Consider the following 20328-nt stretch of genomic DNA (forward strand, 5'->3'; position numbering starts at 1 on the left):
TTCAATAAAATAACTGATTCTTTGCTGTGGGACAAATTGGCTTCTAAGTTTGTCTCAGTGTTGTAGTACATGAGTCATCTCTGTTGCTGCAGCTCTTGGGGCAGGACAGACGTCTCTCTTTGGGAACACTCAGCCAAAACTCGGTGGAACCCTGGGAACGGGAGCATTCGGAGCACCAGGATTCAATACATCAACAGCTACTCTGGGCTTTGGAGCCCCTCAGCCTGCTGTGGGTAAGTAGGGGTTAACCCCAGTTTGGCTGCTGCTTCCTCCCCTGTTTTGGATGAGCCTAAACATAGGAGCACATCCCACTCAAATCCTTTGGAGGGAAAAGAGATGTTTGAGCATCTCTTTTAGCCGCTTCTGTTCTCAGTAGCAGTGGAGATCATGTTAATGGCATTTTTGGTGCTAATTATATGTATTTTTTCAAGCTGTGTAACATTACTGATAATTGCAGCTATTTTAGAGCTTTGTCTTCAAGATCACCAGTGTATTTCCCCTCATTGAATTTGGGGCAGCAACAGCAGGTGCTTACAGAAAACTGAAAAGGGAGATATAGCACTGGCATCCTCGGTAATTCCAGGCAGGAAAGCCAGAGGGGTTAAATTACCAGGTGAAATAAATGGTGTTTGGGTTCAGGCACTTGTGATACCAAGTTGTAATTTACAGTGTGTAGCAGGAAGCCAGGCAAGGTGACAGAAAGCCTCTGTGGAGGACTGAGATGCTCTGGAAAAGCTCAAACTCTGACAGGAAGGCTGTGGGAGGGGGAAGCGGGCGGGGTGTCTGGGAAGGAGACAGAGATGTTGTCTGAGCATGTAGGGATGGGTTTAGGAAAGCCAAAGCCCAACGGGAGCCAAATTTGGTCAGGGATGTTAAAGGCAATGAGGAGCCTCTAGAAGCATACAGGTGAAGGAAGAGCAGAGGTGGCTGATTGACCTGGGGGTCATCCTGCCATGCAGAGGGGCCTCAGTGGGCTGGCAGGAGCCTCATGAAGTTCAGCAAGGGGAACTGTGGAAGTGCAGAGGAAGCCATGAAGATGCTGCAAGAGCTGGAGCAGCTTTGATCTGGAGACAGGCTGAGAGAGCTGGGCTGGGCCCTGCTTGAGCAGGGGCCTCAGACAAAGGTGACTTTCAGAGGTGCCTCCAGCCTCGCTGTTCTGTGACCCTCAGGAACTGCAGATACCAGTTATGAAGGGAAAGTGTGGCTGAGGGGAGCTGCATCCTCATCATGGTGAAACGCTCTCTCGTGTGTTGCAGTCAGGTTTTCCATGCTTCTGTCTTGCTCCCATCATACTTCTCTATTTCTAATGGTTGGAATAACTCTAGAGATGATTAAAGCCATCACCTCTGTAGGCAACAGCTGTGATGGGGCAGCATCAACATCCCAGTTAAACCAGCTTCTGTTCTGATAAGAACCACTTGTCTCAGTCTCTCCCCATGAGACTTTGGCAATGAGCTGCTGCTCCTGGAGTGGGTTTTTCCCTTGGGAATGCACAGATTCAGTCCTGTTTTCTTGGAATTACTCTTCATTGGGTGAACACTTAAAGCATTTTAATGGGAATTAAAATGAGATGCTAGAAGATGGAGAGACAAAATGAAGAGGCTGTGGTTGCAGAGGGGACTCCCAGGCTTATAAGTTTGGTTAAAAAGAATGTCATATTCTGCATGAAAATGTTCCCCTCCTACTCCTGGGAAAGTGTTCCAGGAGTCAATAGTTAAAGGCTTTAGAGGGCCAGGGCCCTGCTGCTGTTGTGTAGCTCTCTGTGCCCTCAGCTTTTCACTATTCAAACTTGCCTGAAGGTGGCTGCAGATACTAATGGGGGAATAGAGTCTGATTTCTTCTCCAGACTGCTGCAGCAGCAGTAACTGGGGAGCAGGGGAGGGAATGCTGAAGGTGGTCTATAGGGAGGTGTGTGTTCCTCTGAGGAGGTGCTGTGATGGTGGAAGGCTGGTTCTTCTGCCTACCTTGATTCTGCCAGTGAAACTGTTAAAACTGAAAGCTGATGTTCTTTTTCTAGCACTGACAGACCCAAATGCATCAGCTGCCCAGCAAGCAGTGCTTCAGCAGCATCTCAACAGCTTGACTTACTCACCCTTTGGAGATTCTCCACTCTTCAGAAACCCCATGTCAGACCCAAAGAAGAAGGAAGAGGTAAGTGCACATGAACATTAAACTGATTTTATGGGTAAGACTTCTGCTTTGTGCTCACTGTCTTCACTTCACTATAGTCAGTAGCAGAATAAGCTACCATCTCCACCCTCATGCTGGTGCAGCAGCTTTTTATGCTCTCCAGGATGCAAACAGCTTATGCTCTAGCTTTGTTCACTGCCTTCACCTGCAGAGCTTCACCCAGAGCCGTGGCTTTCGGGTTCTGGTGTTGATTGCTGCTGCTAGAATAAAGATAGGTAATGGTCTGTGCCTTTCAGTGCCTAAGGGGCTGCAGGAAAGTTGGAGAGGGGCTTTGGACAAGGGCCTGCAGGGACAAGGGCCCTCGTCCATGGCTGGGGCAGGGACCTTTGTCTGCTCCAGGCTCTGAGGCCTCCTTGCTCCAGCTGCTGGCCCCAGGGTGCCCACATCTCTGGTCTGTGCCCAGAGTCACCTGCCTGGGCTGGACACCCAGGTTGGATTTTCAAAGGTGCATCTATAGGTTATTAATGGCCCTTCAGCAAGTGAGTGACTGGAGGCTTTTGGTCCTTGCATTGCTCTGTTACCTGTTGTCACCCAGCTTTGTGTCTGGTTTTGTTCATTGCTTCCCCCTTTCCTTCTTATCCCCTTTGCATTTATAAAAGGTCCTTGACCAGGCAGCCTTACCAAAGCAGCAGTGAGTGGTGTGAAAGCCAATTCTCCATCTCTTTGTTGCAGAGGCTGAAGCCAACTAACCCAGCAGCTCAGAAGGCCTTAACAACACCCACCCACTACAAACTGACCCCTCGTCCAGCGACCAGAGTGCGACCGAAAGCTTTGCAGTCAGCTGGCCCTGCCAAATCCCACCTCTTCGATGGTCTGGATGATGATGAGCCATCCCTGTCCAACGGGGCGTTCATGCCAAAGTTAGTGTCTCTTCTGTGTGTGTGAGACGAAGCAAACTCCTGTAGAGGGTCCCAAATTCCGTGACTGTTCTGTGATGCAAATGGGAATAGCAGGAACTAATTCTCTGTAAAACTTGAACTGCTTTTGGTAGAGGAGCTAAAGTTCAGCTTAAGCTGCAGAGGCGAAATAAGCTGTAAAATGAGGTCATGCCATGACTGGAGCAAAGCTCCTATGAGGTCAATTGGGGGTTGCTACAAGGAAAGCTTGTAGGGTGTAAACACTTCCTCTTCTGAACCAGAAGTGTCATTAGGTTGCTAATGCACTCGCTATGGAGGCAGATTTGGGACATTTCATAGCCTGGCACAGGTTCTGCTTCAGGTCCATGGATGTCTCCATGGGAAACAAATAATGATGCTTTCCAGGAAGAGAGCAGAGTATGGAATTACTCAGTGTTCAGTTGAAAAACGCCAACTGATCACAAGATCAGAACAAAGGGATGCTTGGAGTTCTTTGGGTGTAATGGGTGTAGATGTTCAGCAATCTTCAGCTTGCAGGTTCAACCTTAGCTTGGCCACTGATTTGCTCCTAAAGTAACCATGTAGTAAAGAAAAACTGTGGCTGCAGGACAGGCTTTTTCTGCTGGAAAAGCTGTTTTGTAAAGCAGAGCACTGTGATGTAATGAACGTAGGTTTTGAAACTCCGTGACTTGTGCTTCTCACCACTTACTTGTAAACCAAAGCCATGAGTGGAACTCCAAAGAGTGTTTTAGTGTCTCAGCTACTGCAGTGCTCTTGCAGGGAACTTCATGTGTCCTGAGTGGGGAACAGATCTCACACTGCTGGTCTGTGGTCCCTGCAGCACCCGACTTAAGCATGAAATACATATTTATGCAGTCTATACATGCAAATTTCTCTTTGGTGCTGTTTGGTTTTAGGAAGAGCATCAAAAAGCTGGTTTTGAAGAACCTCAACAGCAGCAGCCTCTTCTCTCCTGTCAATCGGGAAAACGAAGACCTGGCTTCTCCCTCGGAGTACCCAGAGAATGGGGATAGGTATGGAGATGGGTGAGGTGGTTCCCCACCCGCGTGTGTGCTTGTGAGAAACGCAAACTGCTTCTGCCTGTCTCTTTAGAGTTGTTGTTAATGGGATAGGTGGTTACTGCCAGGGATGTCATCTTAGCTGTTCCCTGAAGCACACTGACCTGTTGAGATTCATTTCCTCTTAAACTGGCCATATGTTCTTCCTGCATGGTCACATACCAGTTCATTCCATTAGGAATCAGGAGTTGAGAGGAATGATGTAAAGAATGCCTGCCAGAGGGGAGATTGAGATGAGCTTCCCTGGGAGGATGCTGCGGCGCTGGCACAGGGTGCCCAGAGAAGCTGTGGCTGCCCCATCCCTGGCAGTGTTCAAAGCCAGGTTGGACACAGGGGCTTGGAGCAACCTGCTCTAGTGGAAGGTGTCCCTGCCCGGGGCAGGGTGTTGGAAGTGCATGAGCTTTAAGGTCCCTTCCAACCCAAACCATTCCATGACCATGGTACTCCTCTCCCAGTCTTATCACTGCGTTTCTTGCAGTGGGAGCCCCAGAATGGATGTTGAAGTGGTGGAGGTTGTCTGACAAGGGCAGAGTGAAGGGGAATAATTGCTTCCCTCAGTCTGCTGACTCTGCAGTTCATGTCATGGTCTGTTTTGCTTTTGCTACAAAAGACACCAGAGTTTGAATGCTGCCGTAGTCCCTTAGAACTAAATAATTCAGCTTCGCTTTTACTTCGCTCAGGTTCTTCCTGTCAGTGCCCCCTGAAGAAAACCACAGGCAGGATGGGGAGCGAGAGGACGAGGACCAGCACGAGGTGAGCAGGTTTTACACAAACCCCATTGCCAGGCCCATTCCCCAGCCTGCAGAGAACTCCCTGCACAAACACCACAACAACGTGGACGACACTATCGTGGCCCTGAACATGCGCGCGGCCCTGCGGAACGGCCTGGAAGGCAGCAGTGAGGACGCCTCCTTCCATGACGATTCCCTTCAGGATGAGCGTGAGGAGGAGCCAGAAATCATGCATCATCTGCACCCTGCAGGTGAGACGGGCTGGGGGAGGCGTGTGGTTCCTGACAGCATTCCATGCGTGCCTCAGTAAAGTTCTCCTCTGGCTGTTGTAGACTCTCAGCTTTTGCTCTTTGCTTTCCCTCCTTTATTCTGTAGTACCCAAATCTTGCTTTTCAGTCTTGGATCTCCTGTGGAATTTGTTTCTGCTGAGTCAAGAGCAGTTTAATTCCATCACCTGGTTTAATATTAGACTGAGATAGTGAGATGTGTGAGAGGGAGGAGGAGGACCCAAGCTGTGAGTGTTCTGCAGTAGTAGACAGAGTTGTCTGTTGTTGATTGCACAGATAGAGATCTAATGCTTGGTAGTTACCCGTGTGGCAAGTGCACTGTAGGATTTGCCAGAAAAGGACTGGTCCAAAGGGCATGGTTGTGTCTCTAGAGACCTATCGTGTGTTTTCAGTACGCTCAAGTCCCATCTTGGGGTTTAGTAAAACTGAAAAGGCTGGAGCAGCTCTGCTCTGGAGCCAGGCTGAGAGAGCTGGGCTGAGGCAGCCTGGAGAAGAGAAAGCTCCTGAAGGGGAGACCTTAGAGCAGCTCCAGTGCCTAAAGGGGCTCCAGGAAACCTGGAGAGGGGCTTTGGACAAGGGACTGTAGGGACAGGCCAAGGGGAATGGCTTGAACCTGCCAGAGAGGAGACTGAGATGAGCTCTTGGGCAGAAGCTCTTCCCTGTGAGGGTGCTGTGGAACACTGAAGTTGACAACTTGCTGTCAGCCCAATGCTGAAGGTGTTTGTGTTGCAGGCATTGTCCTGAAGAGAGCTGGCTATTACACTGTCCCCTCCATGGAGGACCTGGCTAAACTCACCAACGACAGGAACGAGTGTGTCGTAACGGGCTTCACCATCGGTCGTAGAGGTAAGCACGGGCAGCTCACCTCATGCTGGAAAGGTCTTTACACCTATGGAGCCTCAACCCGAGTTCTGTGCCCACAGTATGATCATGAACAGCACCCTTGGGTCCTGAACAGCTTGGGTTCAGGTCTTGTAGTATTCCAGCCTGGTATCACTACCAAACTGGAGTGACTTGAGAAGGTTAAAGGTGAGAAGAACAAAATTACCTGCAGTTGTAAAATCCAAACTTGCTGCAGCATTGATGCACCCCTCATGGTCGTCAGCATTGCCATCTTGTGTGCTATCTGGAGCTTGAGTGATGAACCTTCAGCCCAAAGTGTGTTCTTTACTCTTTTATTTAATACAAAATCATATAGCCTATACTACTTAAATGCTTCACTTTGGTGTTGGCAATACGAATAGCCGAGTGATAACAAAAAGCTTTCTGTGCAGAAGTGGCTATAAGGAAGTTGGGAACACATCTCTACTGTGTTCACATTGGGAAGGGGCTGTAATTGTGCTTTGTTCTGGAGATGTGACAGAGGTGGGTGGGAAGGTGGAGAAAGGAGTGTAGCAGGCACATGGGTTCTCTGGCATGTGGCTTGTCGTGGGCACAGTGTGATGGTTTGGGTTGTTTTGCAGGTTATGGATCCATTTACTTTGATGGAGAAGTAAACCTCACCAACCTAAACCTGGATGACATTGTGCATATCCGTAGGAAAGAAGTTGTTGTCTACCCTGACGATGAGAGAAAACCACCCATTGGTGAAGGCTTGAACAGGTCAGTTTTAAACGTGTGCTCTGTGGGGATGGGGCTCACAGGGGTGTTGTGTCTGACACTGGTGACCTGCTGTGGCTGCAGGTGGCTACCAAGAGATCTGAATCCAGGCTGTGCATTCAGATCATGGAGTCATGGAATAGTTTTGAAAGGGACCTTCAAAGCTCATCTGTTGCAACCCCTGCAATGAGCAGGGACATCTTCCACTAGATCAGGTTCTCAGAACCACATCCAGCCTGGCCTTGACTGTCTTCAGAGATGGGGCATCCACCAGCTCTCTGGGCAACCTCTGCCAGGGTTTCACCACCCTCATCATAAAAAATGTCTTAAACCCATCACCCCTCATCCTGTCACAACAGACTCTTTATCTTTAAGTACTGAAAGGCCACAGTAAGGTCTCCCTGGAGAGCACAGCATGACACACTCATAGATACTTGCAGGTTTGTGAACCAGAACCTGGGTTTAAAAGCTGGTTTGAACCCACGTGTTCAGTTTTCAGCTCCTCTACGTACTGTAGTAGCTTTGCCTCAAGCCCTTGTAGTCCCTTACCCTTTTGTGTGTCTTTCCCAGACGAGCTGAAGTTACCTTAGATGGAGTGTGGCCCACAGATAAAACCTCTCGTTGCCCCATCAAAAGCCCTGAGCGACTGGCAGAGATGAATTATGAAGGGAGACTGGAGGCTGTGTCTCGGAAGCAGGGTGCCCGCTTCAAGGAATACCGCCCGGAGACTGGATCCTGGGTCTTTAAGGTGATGTTCTTGTCCTGGCTGTGAAGTGACATCAAGAATATCAGAAATAGCCTAAAGATTGAGTCTCCTGAGAATTCTCATTCAGAAACTTTCCTGAACTTCCATAAGCTGTCTCAGGTCCTTCAGCTGTAGTACAAAATGTCACAGATCATAGAATCCCAGACTGGTTTGGGTTGGAAAGGCCCTTAAGATCATCCTGTTCCCACAGGCAGGGACACCTCACCCTAGACCATGTTGCCCAAGGCTCTGTCCAACGTGGCCTTGAACACTGCCAGGGATGGAGCATTTACTACTTTGGGCAACCTGTTCCAGCACCTCAGCACCCTCACAGGGAATAATTTCTTTAGATCTAACCTGAACTTCCCCTGGTTCAGTTTAAATTCATTCCCCCTTGTCCTGTCAGTCCAGTCCCTGATGAAGAGTCCCTCTCCAGTGTCCTTGTAGCTCCCTTCAGACACTGGAAGGAGTCCTCACTAAAGCGATCACAACCTCTTTGGCTTCAGACCTCCATGCAGTGGGTGTTCCTGGTCTACACAAAAGCTGAATTGGTTCCAGATGTCACCAGCACTGTGGAAGGTGGCCACTTAGGGTCAGCTCCAACTTGAGGCCTTTCAGAAATGGATGCCTGAAAGCTCTCCTCCCAGGTCTGACGTGGTTGCCCTTCTTTACACAGGTGGCACACTTTTCCAAGTACGGCTTGCAAGACTCGGATGAGGAAGAGGAAGAACATCCTTCAAAAGTGGACATCAAGAAGTTAAAAACCACCCCAGTGCCACCCCCTGGGCACCTGCCCCCCCAGCAAATGACCCTGAATGGCAAACCAACGCCTCCAGCTCAGGTAGAAGGAGGACAGTGACTAAAAGGGAATTCCTAGGATGGAATCTGAGGAGTGGCTGTGCCTGGGGAGGGGTTGTGGAAGCAACCAGTAGCTGGAAACTGAAGAGCAAAACCTTGTGCAGTCCAGTAGCTCTTCTGGCCTCCTGATGAGTGTTTGTGTGTTCCTTTTCGTTCCGACACTTGACATTTCATGCTGAGGGGGTGGGAGGGATGGGGAAGCTTTAAGCCTTTGTTTCTTGTTGAATTTCGGGGTTGAGTTTGGCATGTTCACATCACTTGGGGAAGAAAACTTGGTTTTGTGCCTATTAGATGTATACTACATAGTTACAACGCCGTGTGCTGCCTGCCTTGAGAATGCTGTTGTGCATTAGTTTGACTTTACCCGCAGTCACTGTGCAAGACTCTGCTTTCGATTTTAAGAATGTGCTCTATTTTTATTAAAAAATACTTTTTTAAAGCTGGTCACATGCTGGATTTGAAATGTGTTTGTATTGGATGTGACTGCTTTAAAGCTTTGTGAAACATCCTCAGAGTTGCGCCTCTCTCTTACGTAGGGAAGGTGGCATTTTATCCAGGTCACTGGCTGTCCCCTAGGGTCCCACATGAATTTAATGTTAAAAAAGCCTTTTATATTGTTTTAAAGAGTTGTCAAAGGGTAGCTGATACTCCTGAGTTTTCCAAGTGGAATTATTAAGGGTATTGTCAAGGATAAGGACAGGGAGGAGCTGATGGGATAGAATGCACTCAGTGTGCCATGTGGGGATGGTAAATGTGAACTAACTGTGGCTTTTGGAGCAACTTGTCCTAAACAGCAGGAGCAGAGAGCAGATTTAAGGGAGTTTTTTATCCCAAAACTGGATTCTTGACTGCATATCACGGGATGGATTGGGTTAGAGGGATCTTAACTCTCCTCCAGCCCCAACCCCTGCCCTGGGCAGGGACACCTTCCACTAGAGCAGGTTGCTCCAAGCCCCTGTGTCCAACCTGCCCTTGAACACTGCCAGGGATGGGGCAGCCACAGCTTCTCTGGGCACCCTGTGCCAGCGCCTCAGCACCCTCCCAGGGAAGAGCTTCTGCCTCAGAGCTCATCTCAATCTCCCCTCTGGCAGATTATAGCCATTCCCCTTGTCCTGACAAGGAGCAGACATCAGGCATTAGCCGTGACCACTGTCCTCACCTCTCCTCCTGCCCAGTTGGCTGTGGTGATACTCCCCAAGCTGATAATGGACTAGAGTGTGGCAGAGCACTACGAGCCCTTCAGGAAAGTCTTGGCTGTATCACCAGGAGCTGGTTGATAGAACAACCCCCTGTAGAATGCCACTCATGGCTGGTGGTGTGCAGCCAGCAGCAGGTCAACCCACCAGAAGCTCCTGGCTTTGCAGTAATTAGCCTGCTCGATGTGAACGGAATGGCTTTAGGTGGTTCTCATTGTACATCTGACCATCCCCTGTTGCTCAGGTGCGAGTGTCCTGACGGAAGACTGATGCTTGCAGCTTCCTTGGGTTTCCAGACGTGCTGTATATACATGAGCACAGGAACTGAGGCAGGTTGTGCCCTGGAAATCATGCTAAGGAATGGAAAAGCACATTCAAGTGGCTGCTCTTGGCTCATTAGAGACAGGCAGGAAATGTGATGAAGGTTATCAGAGGAGCAGGTAAAGTCAGATGCGGGTCTGTAAAGACAACACGTGGCGCAGCGGCACAGGGAGCACTAGTGGGTGGTATCCACACACACCTGCAGGGTGCAGAGCGGATCTACAGGTCAAACCATGGTCACAAGCATGAGTTTCACCACTCCCTTCATTGGGCTTTAATGCAGCCAGGCCCCTGGTGTAGCCATTCCCTGGGACCTTGCAACATTAATAAATTCATTAATATTCAAGTAGTGAGGGAAGAAAAACCCCAAGTCTGGATCCTTTTAAATGCTTCCTACAGGCCAAATAATAGCATTTTAGAGATGCTTTACATACCAAGAGGGGCAGGTTTCGAAGCCATGCTGTTTGTTGGGGGTTAGGGAAATGAAGCTCAATGGTTTTCCTGTTTTGGGGAACAAAAACCTTAGTTAATGGTTTGCAAGTCAAAGAGGTTCATTAACCTTCACAAGTTTTTGCTAAATACGTTTGGCTCCGTGAGACAGGTCAGAGTAAGTCACAAACATTCCCAGTATTTTTGGCTGCTTAAAACATCAGCTCTGGTCCCCATTTGGAGAAGTTTCCTTAAGCTGCCTGGTGGATCTTGGTGAACTTCAGGAGAGCATCGCTAAACCCTGACTTCTTCAGCACTTTAACTTGCCCTGTTGTTACACCTCAGAAGAAGACAGGAGTAGGTTGTGTGTGTTCATCTCTAAACTTAATGTGGACTCTTGGCCCAAGCAGGGGAGTCCTGCGCTCCGCTTGCAGGTGATTCTTGAAGCTGTTAAATCCTCTCTCTGCAAAGCTCTTGCAACCTGTTGTAGTCTGACCCGGCCTCTGCCTGTGTCCGCAGACCCCAGACCTGGAGCAGCTGGGCAGGATGGTGGAGCTGGACAGTGACATGGCTGACATCACCCAGGAGCCTCCCCTGGAGCCCCTGCTGGAAGACAATGTGCTGGAGGAGCAGGAGGCAGTGCCTGCTTCAGCGCACATCGCGTCCACCCTGGGCATCAACCCCCACGTGCTGCAGGTGGGTGCCTTGTGACAGTCCCTCTCTGAAAGGGAGCACTTGGTTGTTCATCACGGTCTTCCCAGTTTGTCTCCCCAGGTGTATTTATATACCAATAATGAACCATCCGTCACACCTACAGTACAATCCAGCCTTCCAGTGCCTAGAGGGGCTGCAGGAAACCTGGAGAGGGGCTTTGGACAAGGGACTGTAGGGACAGGACAAGGGGAGTGAATGGCTTTAACCTGCCAGAGGGAGATTTAGATTAGATTAGGCATGGAGATTGGAACTAGATGAGCTTTAAGGTCCCTTCCAACCCATACAATTCCATGATTAAGCTTTTCATGTCTATAAGGGTTTACTACAAATATAGAAGCCTAATCTGTAAGTTGAATCCCAGACTGGTTTGGGTTGGAAGGGACCTTAAAACTCATCCAGTTCCACCCCCTGCCCTGGGCAGGGAATGCAGAAATGAGACTCATCTGAAAGGTAGAATTCAGAATTCTGAGGGGTGGGATAAGCTGAACTGATCCCTGCACAGGAGATGTAAGGCCTAGGTAGTGGGAAACAAGATAGCGGGAGAACTGGTCTTGATTTGAGGGTTGGTGGTTTTGTTTGGTGGAAGGGTTGTACCTTAAACACTTGCGGGCTTTTACTTGTCAGTTCAATTTGTAAGGAAAAACCAGTCCTGAAGTTATTAAACTGAAAAACAAGTAGAAGAGAGCAAGGAGCTGAGGAAACGGGATTATTTTGGGACTTCACACCCGTCCCTACCCAGGTCTGTGGCACTGATACAACTAGTTGGTTGTCAGAGATCTTCATCTACTGAAGCTCACTTCTGCCTCTGCTGTCACTGGGAATCCCCGCAGCAGGGGAAGGTTGTCTGGTCGTGTGCAACTGCACAGGTTATTTTGGTGGGGACGGAGCCGAGCGGGTCAGCTGCTGCTCTGGGTGAGTGCTGACGTGCAGCCCTGCCTTGCTGTCTCCTCAGATCATGAAAGCTTCCTTGCTTGCCGATGAAGACGACCTGGATTTGATCCTGGATCATCATCCTGGGAAGCAACCTGTGAAAATGGATTCTTCTCAGGAGATCTGCTCTCCGAGGCTCCCAATTTCAAAATCCCATGGACAGAAAAGATACTCGGGTACTGTGAGAAACCACTTGCTGTGTGAAGAAAGAGGTTTTGCTTCTGATACTAGCAGGCAAAGTCCTGTCACTGGCTGAGCACAGGGCAGAACTGTGTGCTGTGGTGGGTCAGCTCTCACCAGCAGCCTGTTGCCCACCCAGCCACACTCTCCCTCCTCCTCCTTAACAGGATGGGGGAGAAAATGGGATGAGAAAAGCTCATGGACTGGGATAAAGACAGGGAGATGGTTCTTCTTGTGACAGCACCTGGGAAGCAGAGTTGGATTGTGTAAAATCAATGTGTTGCCATTTAAAATAAGTTTGTATAGTGAGAAACAGAGGCAAACTAGAACAACACTTCCATGCTTCCCTGTGAGGGTGCTGAGGCGCTGGCGCAGGGTGCCCAGAGAAGCTGTGGCTGCCCCATCCCTGGCAGTGTTCAAGGCCAGGTTGGACACAGGGGCTTGGAGCAACCTGCTCTAGTGGAAAGCTGTAGGAGCTTTAGGGTGCCTCCCAGCCCAAACCAGTCTGGGATTCTATGGAACATACTGCTGAAACACAGCCGCCCCCTTTATGTTCTTCCTCCTTCTCCCTTGCAGTCGGTGGGCTCCTGCAATCCAAATTTGCCAGTGTGATTTCCCAGTCAGCCAGCGGTGCTGGGCAGGACCTCAAGGGGCCGCAGGCTCCGAGCAGTCCCTCTCCTGCTGCCGTCTGGTCGATGACGTCTCCTCTGAAGGCCGTGTTCTCTGTCCTGCCGTCGGTGCCCGAGGTGCAGATGAGAACAGTGGGTGTGCGCAGGCAGCAGGGCCTCGTGCCCCTGGAGAGCTCCCTCGCCCACGGGAAGGGGAAGCTGCTGATGGACATGGCGCTCTTCATGGGGCGCTCATTTCGTGTTGGCTGGGGACCCAACTGGACCCTCGTCAACTGCGGAGATCAGTTGAGTGCCTCCGGTGATGTGGACGATCTCCAGTGTGACTCGGTGGAGTACGGGTTCCTGCCAACTCCCGTTGCTCCGAAACCGTGAGTAGCAGTTTCCTTTGGGGTGGCTCTGACATTCTCTCTCTTTGTGTTTGAAAGAACCCTAATTGTAGGTCCATATTCCTTCAGAAATGATGCAAGACCATGTTAGCCATGGAGATATCCTTCAGGTTGCTACTTCACCAAAGTCTCTATCTCTAAGACCTGGAATCTCATAGTAAGAGCAGTTATGAACAATAGCACTGTCATCCTGCGAAAGGTTAAAGGAAAGCTCAAAATTGTTGTCCAGGAAGGTTCTAATCTGCTGTTGATCCTCCCTGAGGATATCTGTCCTGCCTAAGGAATTTCTTGTTTAGCCTTCTTGGATGTCTTCAGTTCTGCTTGTATATAAAGCAGTGTACAGACCTTCCCTGGGCTGTGTAACTCCACCTCTAAACTTGACTGGGATATAGCTGGATGTTCTACCTCTTCAGTCCTCCAAAAAGCTTGTTTGGATGTTCTCCAGCAGATATGTTATGCTGAGAATGAGGTGCCCTCACAGAATGCTCTGGCTATGGTAAGGTGTGCTGCTTGCCTTCCGAGAGCTTCAGGCACGTAGTTCAGTGAGGTTGGATGGGCACAGTCTGATTCTGAGGCCCACACGGTGACCAGGTTTTTCATACCTGGCTCTTGAGCTTGGCTCAGATCTTTGTCTGTCCTTATTCTACAACTGGGACAAGCTGCACAATGCAGCAGCTCTGTGGTGGAGCAGTTCACATGGATGGAGAACAATTCAGAACGTTGCTACCTGGTTTTATCTCCTTTCCTCCTCCAGACTCTCAGAATCCCCTTTCAAGGTTCACGTGGAGAAGCTGAGCTTGGCACAAAGGAAGATGGACAGAGAAAACCAGCTGTATCTCATCCCTCTGGAGATAAAGCTCAAACATAGCACAGTCCATATGGATGAGCACTGCCCACTTCTAGCGCCCAACCCGGGAGTTTCTGCTATCCATGACTATGCTGACTGGGTCAGGAAGGCATCTGAGGATCCTGCTGTGACAGAAGGTGAGGCTGGAATCATACTGTTCACAGTGGGGATTCATTTCAGGCTGAGAGCTGGGCTGGGTCAGTTGGAGAAGAGAAGGTTCCTGAAGGGGAGACCTTAGAGCAGCTCCAGTGTCTAAAGGGGCTCCAGGAGACCTGGAGAAGGGCTTTGGACAAGGGATGTAGGGACAGGCCAAGGGGAATGGCTTGAACCTGCCAGAGGGGAGACTGAGATGAGCTCTGAGGCAGAAGCTCTTCCCTGGGAGGGTGCTGAGGCGCTGGCACAGGGTGCCCAGAGAAGCTGTGGCTGCCCCATCCCTGGCAGTGTTCAAGGCCAGGTTGGACACAGGGGCTTGGAGCAACCTGCTCTAGTAGAAGGTGTCCCTGCCCGGGGCAGGGGTTGGGACTGGAGGAGCTTTAAGGTCTCTTCCAACCCATTCCGTGATTTCAGGTTTCATCCAAGCAGTGAAATATGAATAAAACAGGGAAATAGGCTGTGCTAGTGTTCCTTTTGAAAGCACAAACATAGTTGATTGCATCTGGGGAGCTACCTGACTCCCTGCATCGACTCCTAACTAGGATAATCCTTCCGGATATCCTGCAAGTTTGTACTTAGGATCTTAGAGTCGCACCTACACATTCTTCCATAGTTTTTACTCCTGATAACAGTGTAATTCTCTCCTGACAGCTACTGTGAAGCACTGGTGCTTGGCATGGACGCTGTGTGAAGCACTCTGGGGGAACTTGAAGGAGCTGGAGGCCAGCCTGGAGGAGCCCAGGGAGTACGTGCTGGCGCTGGAGCGCAGGAGAGCCTTCTCCCGCTGGCTGTCAGCCACGGCTGCCGCGCGCATCGAGGAGGAGGTGGCTGTGTCCCGGCACGGGAACCCCGTGGAGGCTGTTTTCAGCTGCCTCACTGGGAAGAGGATCGGGGAAGCCTGCAGGCTGGCCCAGCAGTCCGGTGAGACCTGCCCCCTCTGCTGCTGGAGAGGGTGCTGTGGTTTAGTCCTAGCCAGTAACTCAGCAGCACGCAGCCACTCGGGTGGGATGGCGAGGAGAATGGAAAGAATGTGAACCCCACAGCTTGAGATAAGAACAGCTTAATAACTAAAGGACAATATAACACTACTGCTAATAATAATGATAAGGGAGATCACTGGAGACCTCAGAGCAGCTTCCAGTGTCTGAAGAGGGCTGCAAGGATGCTGGAGAGGGGCTCTTCATCAAGACCTATAGTGATAGGACAAGGGGTGATGTGTTTAAACTGAAACAGGCGAAGTTCAGTTTAGATATAAGGAAGAAGCTCTTCCCTGTGAGGGTGCTGAGGCGCTGGCACAGGGTGCCCCGAGAAGCTGGGGCTGCCCCATCCCTAGGCCAGGTTGGACACAGGGGCTGGGAGCAACCTGCGCTAGTGGAAGGTGTCCCTGCCCGGGGCAGGGGTTGGAGCTGGATAATATTAAAGTCCTTTCCCAACCCAAACCATTCCATGATTCTATGATTTTCAGTGTTTAATGGCTAGTTACATCTTGGTCTTTTATGTTGGCTCACATCCTCAGAGTTCTCCATTTCTCTCCTCTGAGTAATGTGTCCATCCCACTTTGTCTTTTCCCCTTACCCCCATTTAGTAGATGTCTGTGGAGTAGGTTATTTCATAGCAAATTGTGCACACACACCAGGTGAGCAGCTGGGGCTGATCCAAGTGCCCCCAGCTCACACCAAGGTAGCTTGGGCACTGGTGGGTGGGAGGATCTGCCTGATGTGCTGCTGTGTCCCTTTGCAGATGACCACAGGCTGGCTCTGCTCCTCTCCCAGCTGGCCGGGAGCCAGCCTGGGCGGGGAGCCAGCCTGTGCGGGACCTGCTCACCATGCAGCTGGTGGACTGGCACAGGCTGCAGGCAGACTGCTTCATCCAGGAGGAGAGGCTCCGGATCTTCGCCCTGCTGGCAGGAAAGCCTGTGAGTGCTCTTCCTCATCTCTTCTGTCCTCGACTTCCCCTTCTTGACAGCAGTGTGCTTACACTGCAGCGCATAGCCACAGTGTGGGGTTCACAGCCAGAGAGGACAACTCGGTGGGTTTCCTATTAGTGTGACCACTTAGTGTTGCATACCTGCTTGGGGCAATCCCAGCACAGACACAGGCTGGGGGAGACTGGGTGGGGCAGTCTGAGGAGAAGGACTTGGGGGGTTGGGGGAGGAGAAGCTCCCCATGACCCAGCTTCAGGGTGTGCTGCTTCAGTGTGTGCTTGAGCCCAGAACCCCCCGTGTGCTGGGTGCACCCCCAGAGCGTGAGCAGCAGCTCAGGGAGGGGATCCTGCCCCTCTGCTGTGCTCTGGGGAGCCCTTAGAGCAGCTCCAGAGTCAAAAGCGGCTTCAGGAAACGTGGAGAGGGGCTTTGCCTAACGTGAGTTCTTTGTCTCTTCAGGTGTGGCAGTTATCAGAGAGAATCAATATCAACGTGTGCTCGCTGCTGGACTGGAAGCGCTGCGTGGCCGTGCACCTCTGGTACCTGCTTCCTCCAACAGCTTCTATTTCCCAGGCACTTGCCATGTACGAGTTGGCCTTTCAGGTAGGTCGGTCATGGCCGTGTATGAGATCTTATCAGTCCCATTGGCTGATGCTGCACTGAGAACTCTGAGAGCAGTCACGTATCCCTGTGGGGATGCTGAGTGTGGAAGTCACTGTGTATGTGTTCATTGTTTCAGTTGTCAGAGCATCAGAGCCCTTCACCAGCTCTATGATGAGTTGTTGCAGCAGTGCACTTGGATAAGAATGTTCCTATCAGAGGGAATATAGCTCCAGGGTTGAACCTGTTGGTAATTCTAGTCACTTGAGAAGCTCAGACGGCTCCTCAGGTGGTAACAGCCCCTTGTAAGCACGTCTCCCACTGATGCAGTGTTTCCAGGTATTTGACAGCTACCCAAAATAGGGAAGGTGGGTAGTGGCAGCAGCAGGAGCTGTTTGAGCCAGGTACCAGGCAGTTTTCCCACTGGGATGTTTAGTACTCAGCTGCCTGACTTGTCAAATAGTCTGAACCATCCACCCCATTTGTCTCGCTGCGTGTTTTACAGCAGACACAGAAGCTGAGCTGCAGGCTATGTGGCTGATGCATTATGCAGAGCCTGTTGCTGCTGCAGAGCTCTCAGCCTCTGGGTACAGACAAAGGGCTCTGTGGCAAAAAGTGTTTAATCATTTAACTAAAGATCCTTCAGCCTCCATCTGTGTGCTTAACAATAGCCCAGCATCAAGTGTAGTAACTCCTGATGGATGTGTGCTCAGTGCTGCAGGACTGTTTAGTTGAGCAGAAGCTCCTCATGACCTGGCAGCGTGTGCTTGAGCCCATCATTAATGCAAAACACTGTAACCTCTGCTCTGGAGCCAGGCTGAGAGAGCTGGGCTGGGGCAGCTGGAGAAGAGAAGGCTCCTGAAGGGGAGACCTTAGAGCAGCTCCAGGGCCTAAAGGGGCTCCAGGAAACCTGGAGGGGGTCTTTGGCCAAGGAATGTAGGGACAGGCCAAGGGGAATGGAGGCTGCTGAGCTGTGTGGAATGCAGGATGCAGTTTGTTCAGTGTTACCTTTAACTGACTGTTAAAACTGGTTCTCTAGAACACACCAGAGTGTGAAAAATATGCCTGCTGCCCCCTGCCTCCCTACCTGGAGGATTCTGGCTGTGTCATAGAAGAAGATGACAATGCAGGAAGGCCTCTGAGGGACGTCTGCTTCCACTTGTTAAAGCTCTACAGTGACAGGTAAAGAGTCCCAAAGCTTATTCAGAAAGCTCTTGGATCAGTGAGTGACCTGAATTCCCAGACCAGGGGTATGAAATCCGCCTCAGCACTTACTAAACCGCTCCAGCAGTCAAAACCTGCCCTGTGTGTGGGTCCTTAGAGCACATGGTGATGCTGTTGCTACTGGTGATGGTATCACCGATGAAACGGAAGCTTTGCAGCACAGTTGTGGGGTTTTCTTGCATGTTGTCTGTGTGTGAGGGGTGCAGTGGTCATGCTTCACTCAGTAGCCTTTTTGAAGGCCTTGAGAAATCTGCAGGAGGGTTTAAACCATATCAGTCATGTGCAAAAGGAAAGGTGGTGACAGGCTGGATGCAGACTCAGGAGAGCAAAAGGATTTTAACAATTGCTCGTATCTTGTTAATATCTAAAACCAAACCCAACCCCCACACCCTGTAAATCACATCTGTGGAATAACTGGAGGTGGGTGGAGGGAAGGAGCTGAGCAGCACCAGTCTCTGACTGTGCACACACCAAGCTGTTCATGCTGCACATGCTTTCCTTGCAGGCACTACGATCTTGACCAGCTGCTGGATCCCAGGAGTATCACATCCGACCCCCTGGACTGTCGCCTGAGCTGGCACCTCTGGGAAGTGCTCAGGGCCCTGAACTACACCCACCTGAGCCAGCAGAGCCAGGGTGTGCTGAACACCAGCTACGCTGCCCAGCTCGAGAGCGAAGGCCTCTGGGAATGGGCTGTTTTCATCCTGCTACACGAGCCCAAGACACAGTGAGTGAAGAGCCTGTTCTGCTGCTTGTCTTCAGAGTAACAGTGGGGGCTGTTCCATTGGTGCCTTTTCCATTGCCAGTAACTCTAACACTCTGCTGCTGCCTCCTTCAGTCATAGAACCATTGAATCAGCCAGGTTGGGAAAGACCTACAAGGTCACCAAGTCCAACCGCTCCCCAGCAGTGCCAAGGCCACCACTGACCCCTGGCACTGAGGCCTCGGCTCCACGGGCTGTGAACACTTGCAGGGACAGTGACTCCAGCCCTGCCCTGGGCAGCCTGTTCCAATGCCTGAGCACCCTCTGGGCAAGGAATTGTTCCTCAGCTCCAGCTAAACCTGCCCTGGGGCAGCTTGAGGCCGGTTCCCCTTGTGCCATCCCTTGTTCCTTGGGAGCAGAGACCAGCCCCCTCCTGGCTCCATCCTCCTGTCAGGCAGTTGCAGAGAGCGATCAGGTCCCCCCTGAGCCTTCTCTTCTCCACACTAAACCCCCAGGTCCCTCAGCCCTTCCCCATCACACTTGTGCTCCAGGCCTTGCAGCAGCTCCGGTGCCCTTCTCTGGCCCCACTCCAGCACCTCAATGTCTCTCTTGCAGCGAGGGGCTCAGAGCTGAGCACACTTGTATTGAAGCCTGTCTCTGGTGTGACGGGGGGTTGCTCTTGGGTGACACCTTGTCTCTCCCCAGCATCCGGGAGAAGGCCGTGCGGGAGCTCCTGAACCGACACTGCGTCCTCAGCGAGACCCCCGAGTCCTGGGCCAAGGAGACGTTCCTGACGCAGAGGCTCTGTGTCCCCCCGCACTGGATTCACGAGGCAAAGGCAGTTCGAGCACGGATGGAGGGTGACAAGCATAAAGAAGCCCTCTTCTTGTTCAAGGCTGGGCACTGGAACCAGTGTCACAAGCTGGTTGTCAGGCACTTGGCCTCAGGTGAGTCTGCTCTCCTCTTTTCATTCTGCGTCTGGAACAGGGCACACAAGCACAGGAGGGGCAGAATCCTCAGGTGCTGAGGACCAGGAAGGGGTCGGGCTGTGTTTATCACAATGAAGTTGTTAGAGAGTGGTTGGCTGTGTCAAAATAGCTCTTGCTGATACCTGGCGTTATGGTTCTTCACTGCAAACACAAGAGAAAGGCAGTGCTTCACCTTCAGCACATCCACCTCCCCGTGGCAGAGGTGCCTCAGGGAGCAAGGGCAGCGGGAGCATTCCTGGTGTCCCTGCTCCAGGAGGTGGGATGGCCTCAGACTTGCCTTTTGTAGTTTGTAAATGAAGTACATGTTTCTGGGCATGGTTGATACTGTCAGGGAGTCACCAAACTGCCTGAGAGTGGTGCCCATTGGTTGCTTTGTCTGCTCCTGACGTGTAAAAAGCCATTTTACTCTATTCCTTGCACTCTTGTTCTCCTCAGATGCTATCATCAACGAGAACTACAAGTACCTGAAGGGATTCCTGGAGGATCTCGCCCCTCCAGAGCGCAGTGCCCTCATCCAGGACTGGGAGATGGCAGGACTGGTCTACCTGGATTACATCCGTGTCATTGAGATGCTCGACAGGATTCAGCAGGTAGCAGATGAAAGCACTTTCATTGGTTTCTTCCTTCAGTTTGGAAGCTTGTGTGGAGTTCTGCTTTTAGAAAACCTTTTACTGTCAGTGCTGATATGTGTCCCTTCTGCAGACACAGCAAACAGCCTATGGTGCAGGTCTGAAAATAGGGAGAGGTTTGGAGATCCTGC

The 20328-nt window shown here is 51.0% G+C and overlaps 1 protein-coding gene across 1 annotated transcript in view; it reads left to right on the forward strand.

Moving 5' to 3' along the window:
• LOC104412880 (nuclear pore complex protein Nup98-Nup96-like) overlaps positions 1-20196 on the forward strand; it is a gene marked incomplete at its 3' end in the record, with an annotated part of 30708 nt that extends 10512 nt beyond the window's left edge. Inside the window, 21 exon segments of the mRNA XM_010023710.1 lie at positions 93-233; positions 2018-2151; positions 2863-3050; positions 3965-4081; positions 4807-5108; positions 5877-5990; positions 6608-6746; positions 7314-7491; positions 8165-8329; positions 10812-10988; positions 11959-12112; positions 12693-13113; positions 13886-14115; positions 14783-15052; positions 15872-15906; positions 15909-16046; positions 16512-16655; positions 17692-17834; positions 18382-18603; positions 19285-19526; positions 20004-20196. Coding sequence (XP_010022012.1) covers positions 93-233; positions 2018-2151; positions 2863-3050; positions 3965-4081; positions 4807-5108; positions 5877-5990; positions 6608-6746; positions 7314-7491; positions 8165-8329; positions 10812-10988; positions 11959-12112; positions 12693-13113; positions 13886-14115; positions 14783-15052; positions 15872-15906; positions 15909-16046; positions 16512-16655; positions 17692-17834; positions 18382-18603; positions 19285-19526; positions 20004-20196 — 3847 coding nt within the window.
• Between the last annotated feature and the right edge of the window lie 132 nt (positions 20197-20328).

Source organism: Nestor notabilis, unplaced genomic scaffold, assembly GCF_000696875.1.
Source record: "Nestor notabilis isolate BGI_N333 unplaced genomic scaffold, ASM69687v1 scaffold15891, whole genome shotgun sequence".
Lineage (NCBI taxonomy): Eukaryota > Metazoa > Chordata > Aves > Psittaciformes > Psittacidae > Nestor > Nestor notabilis.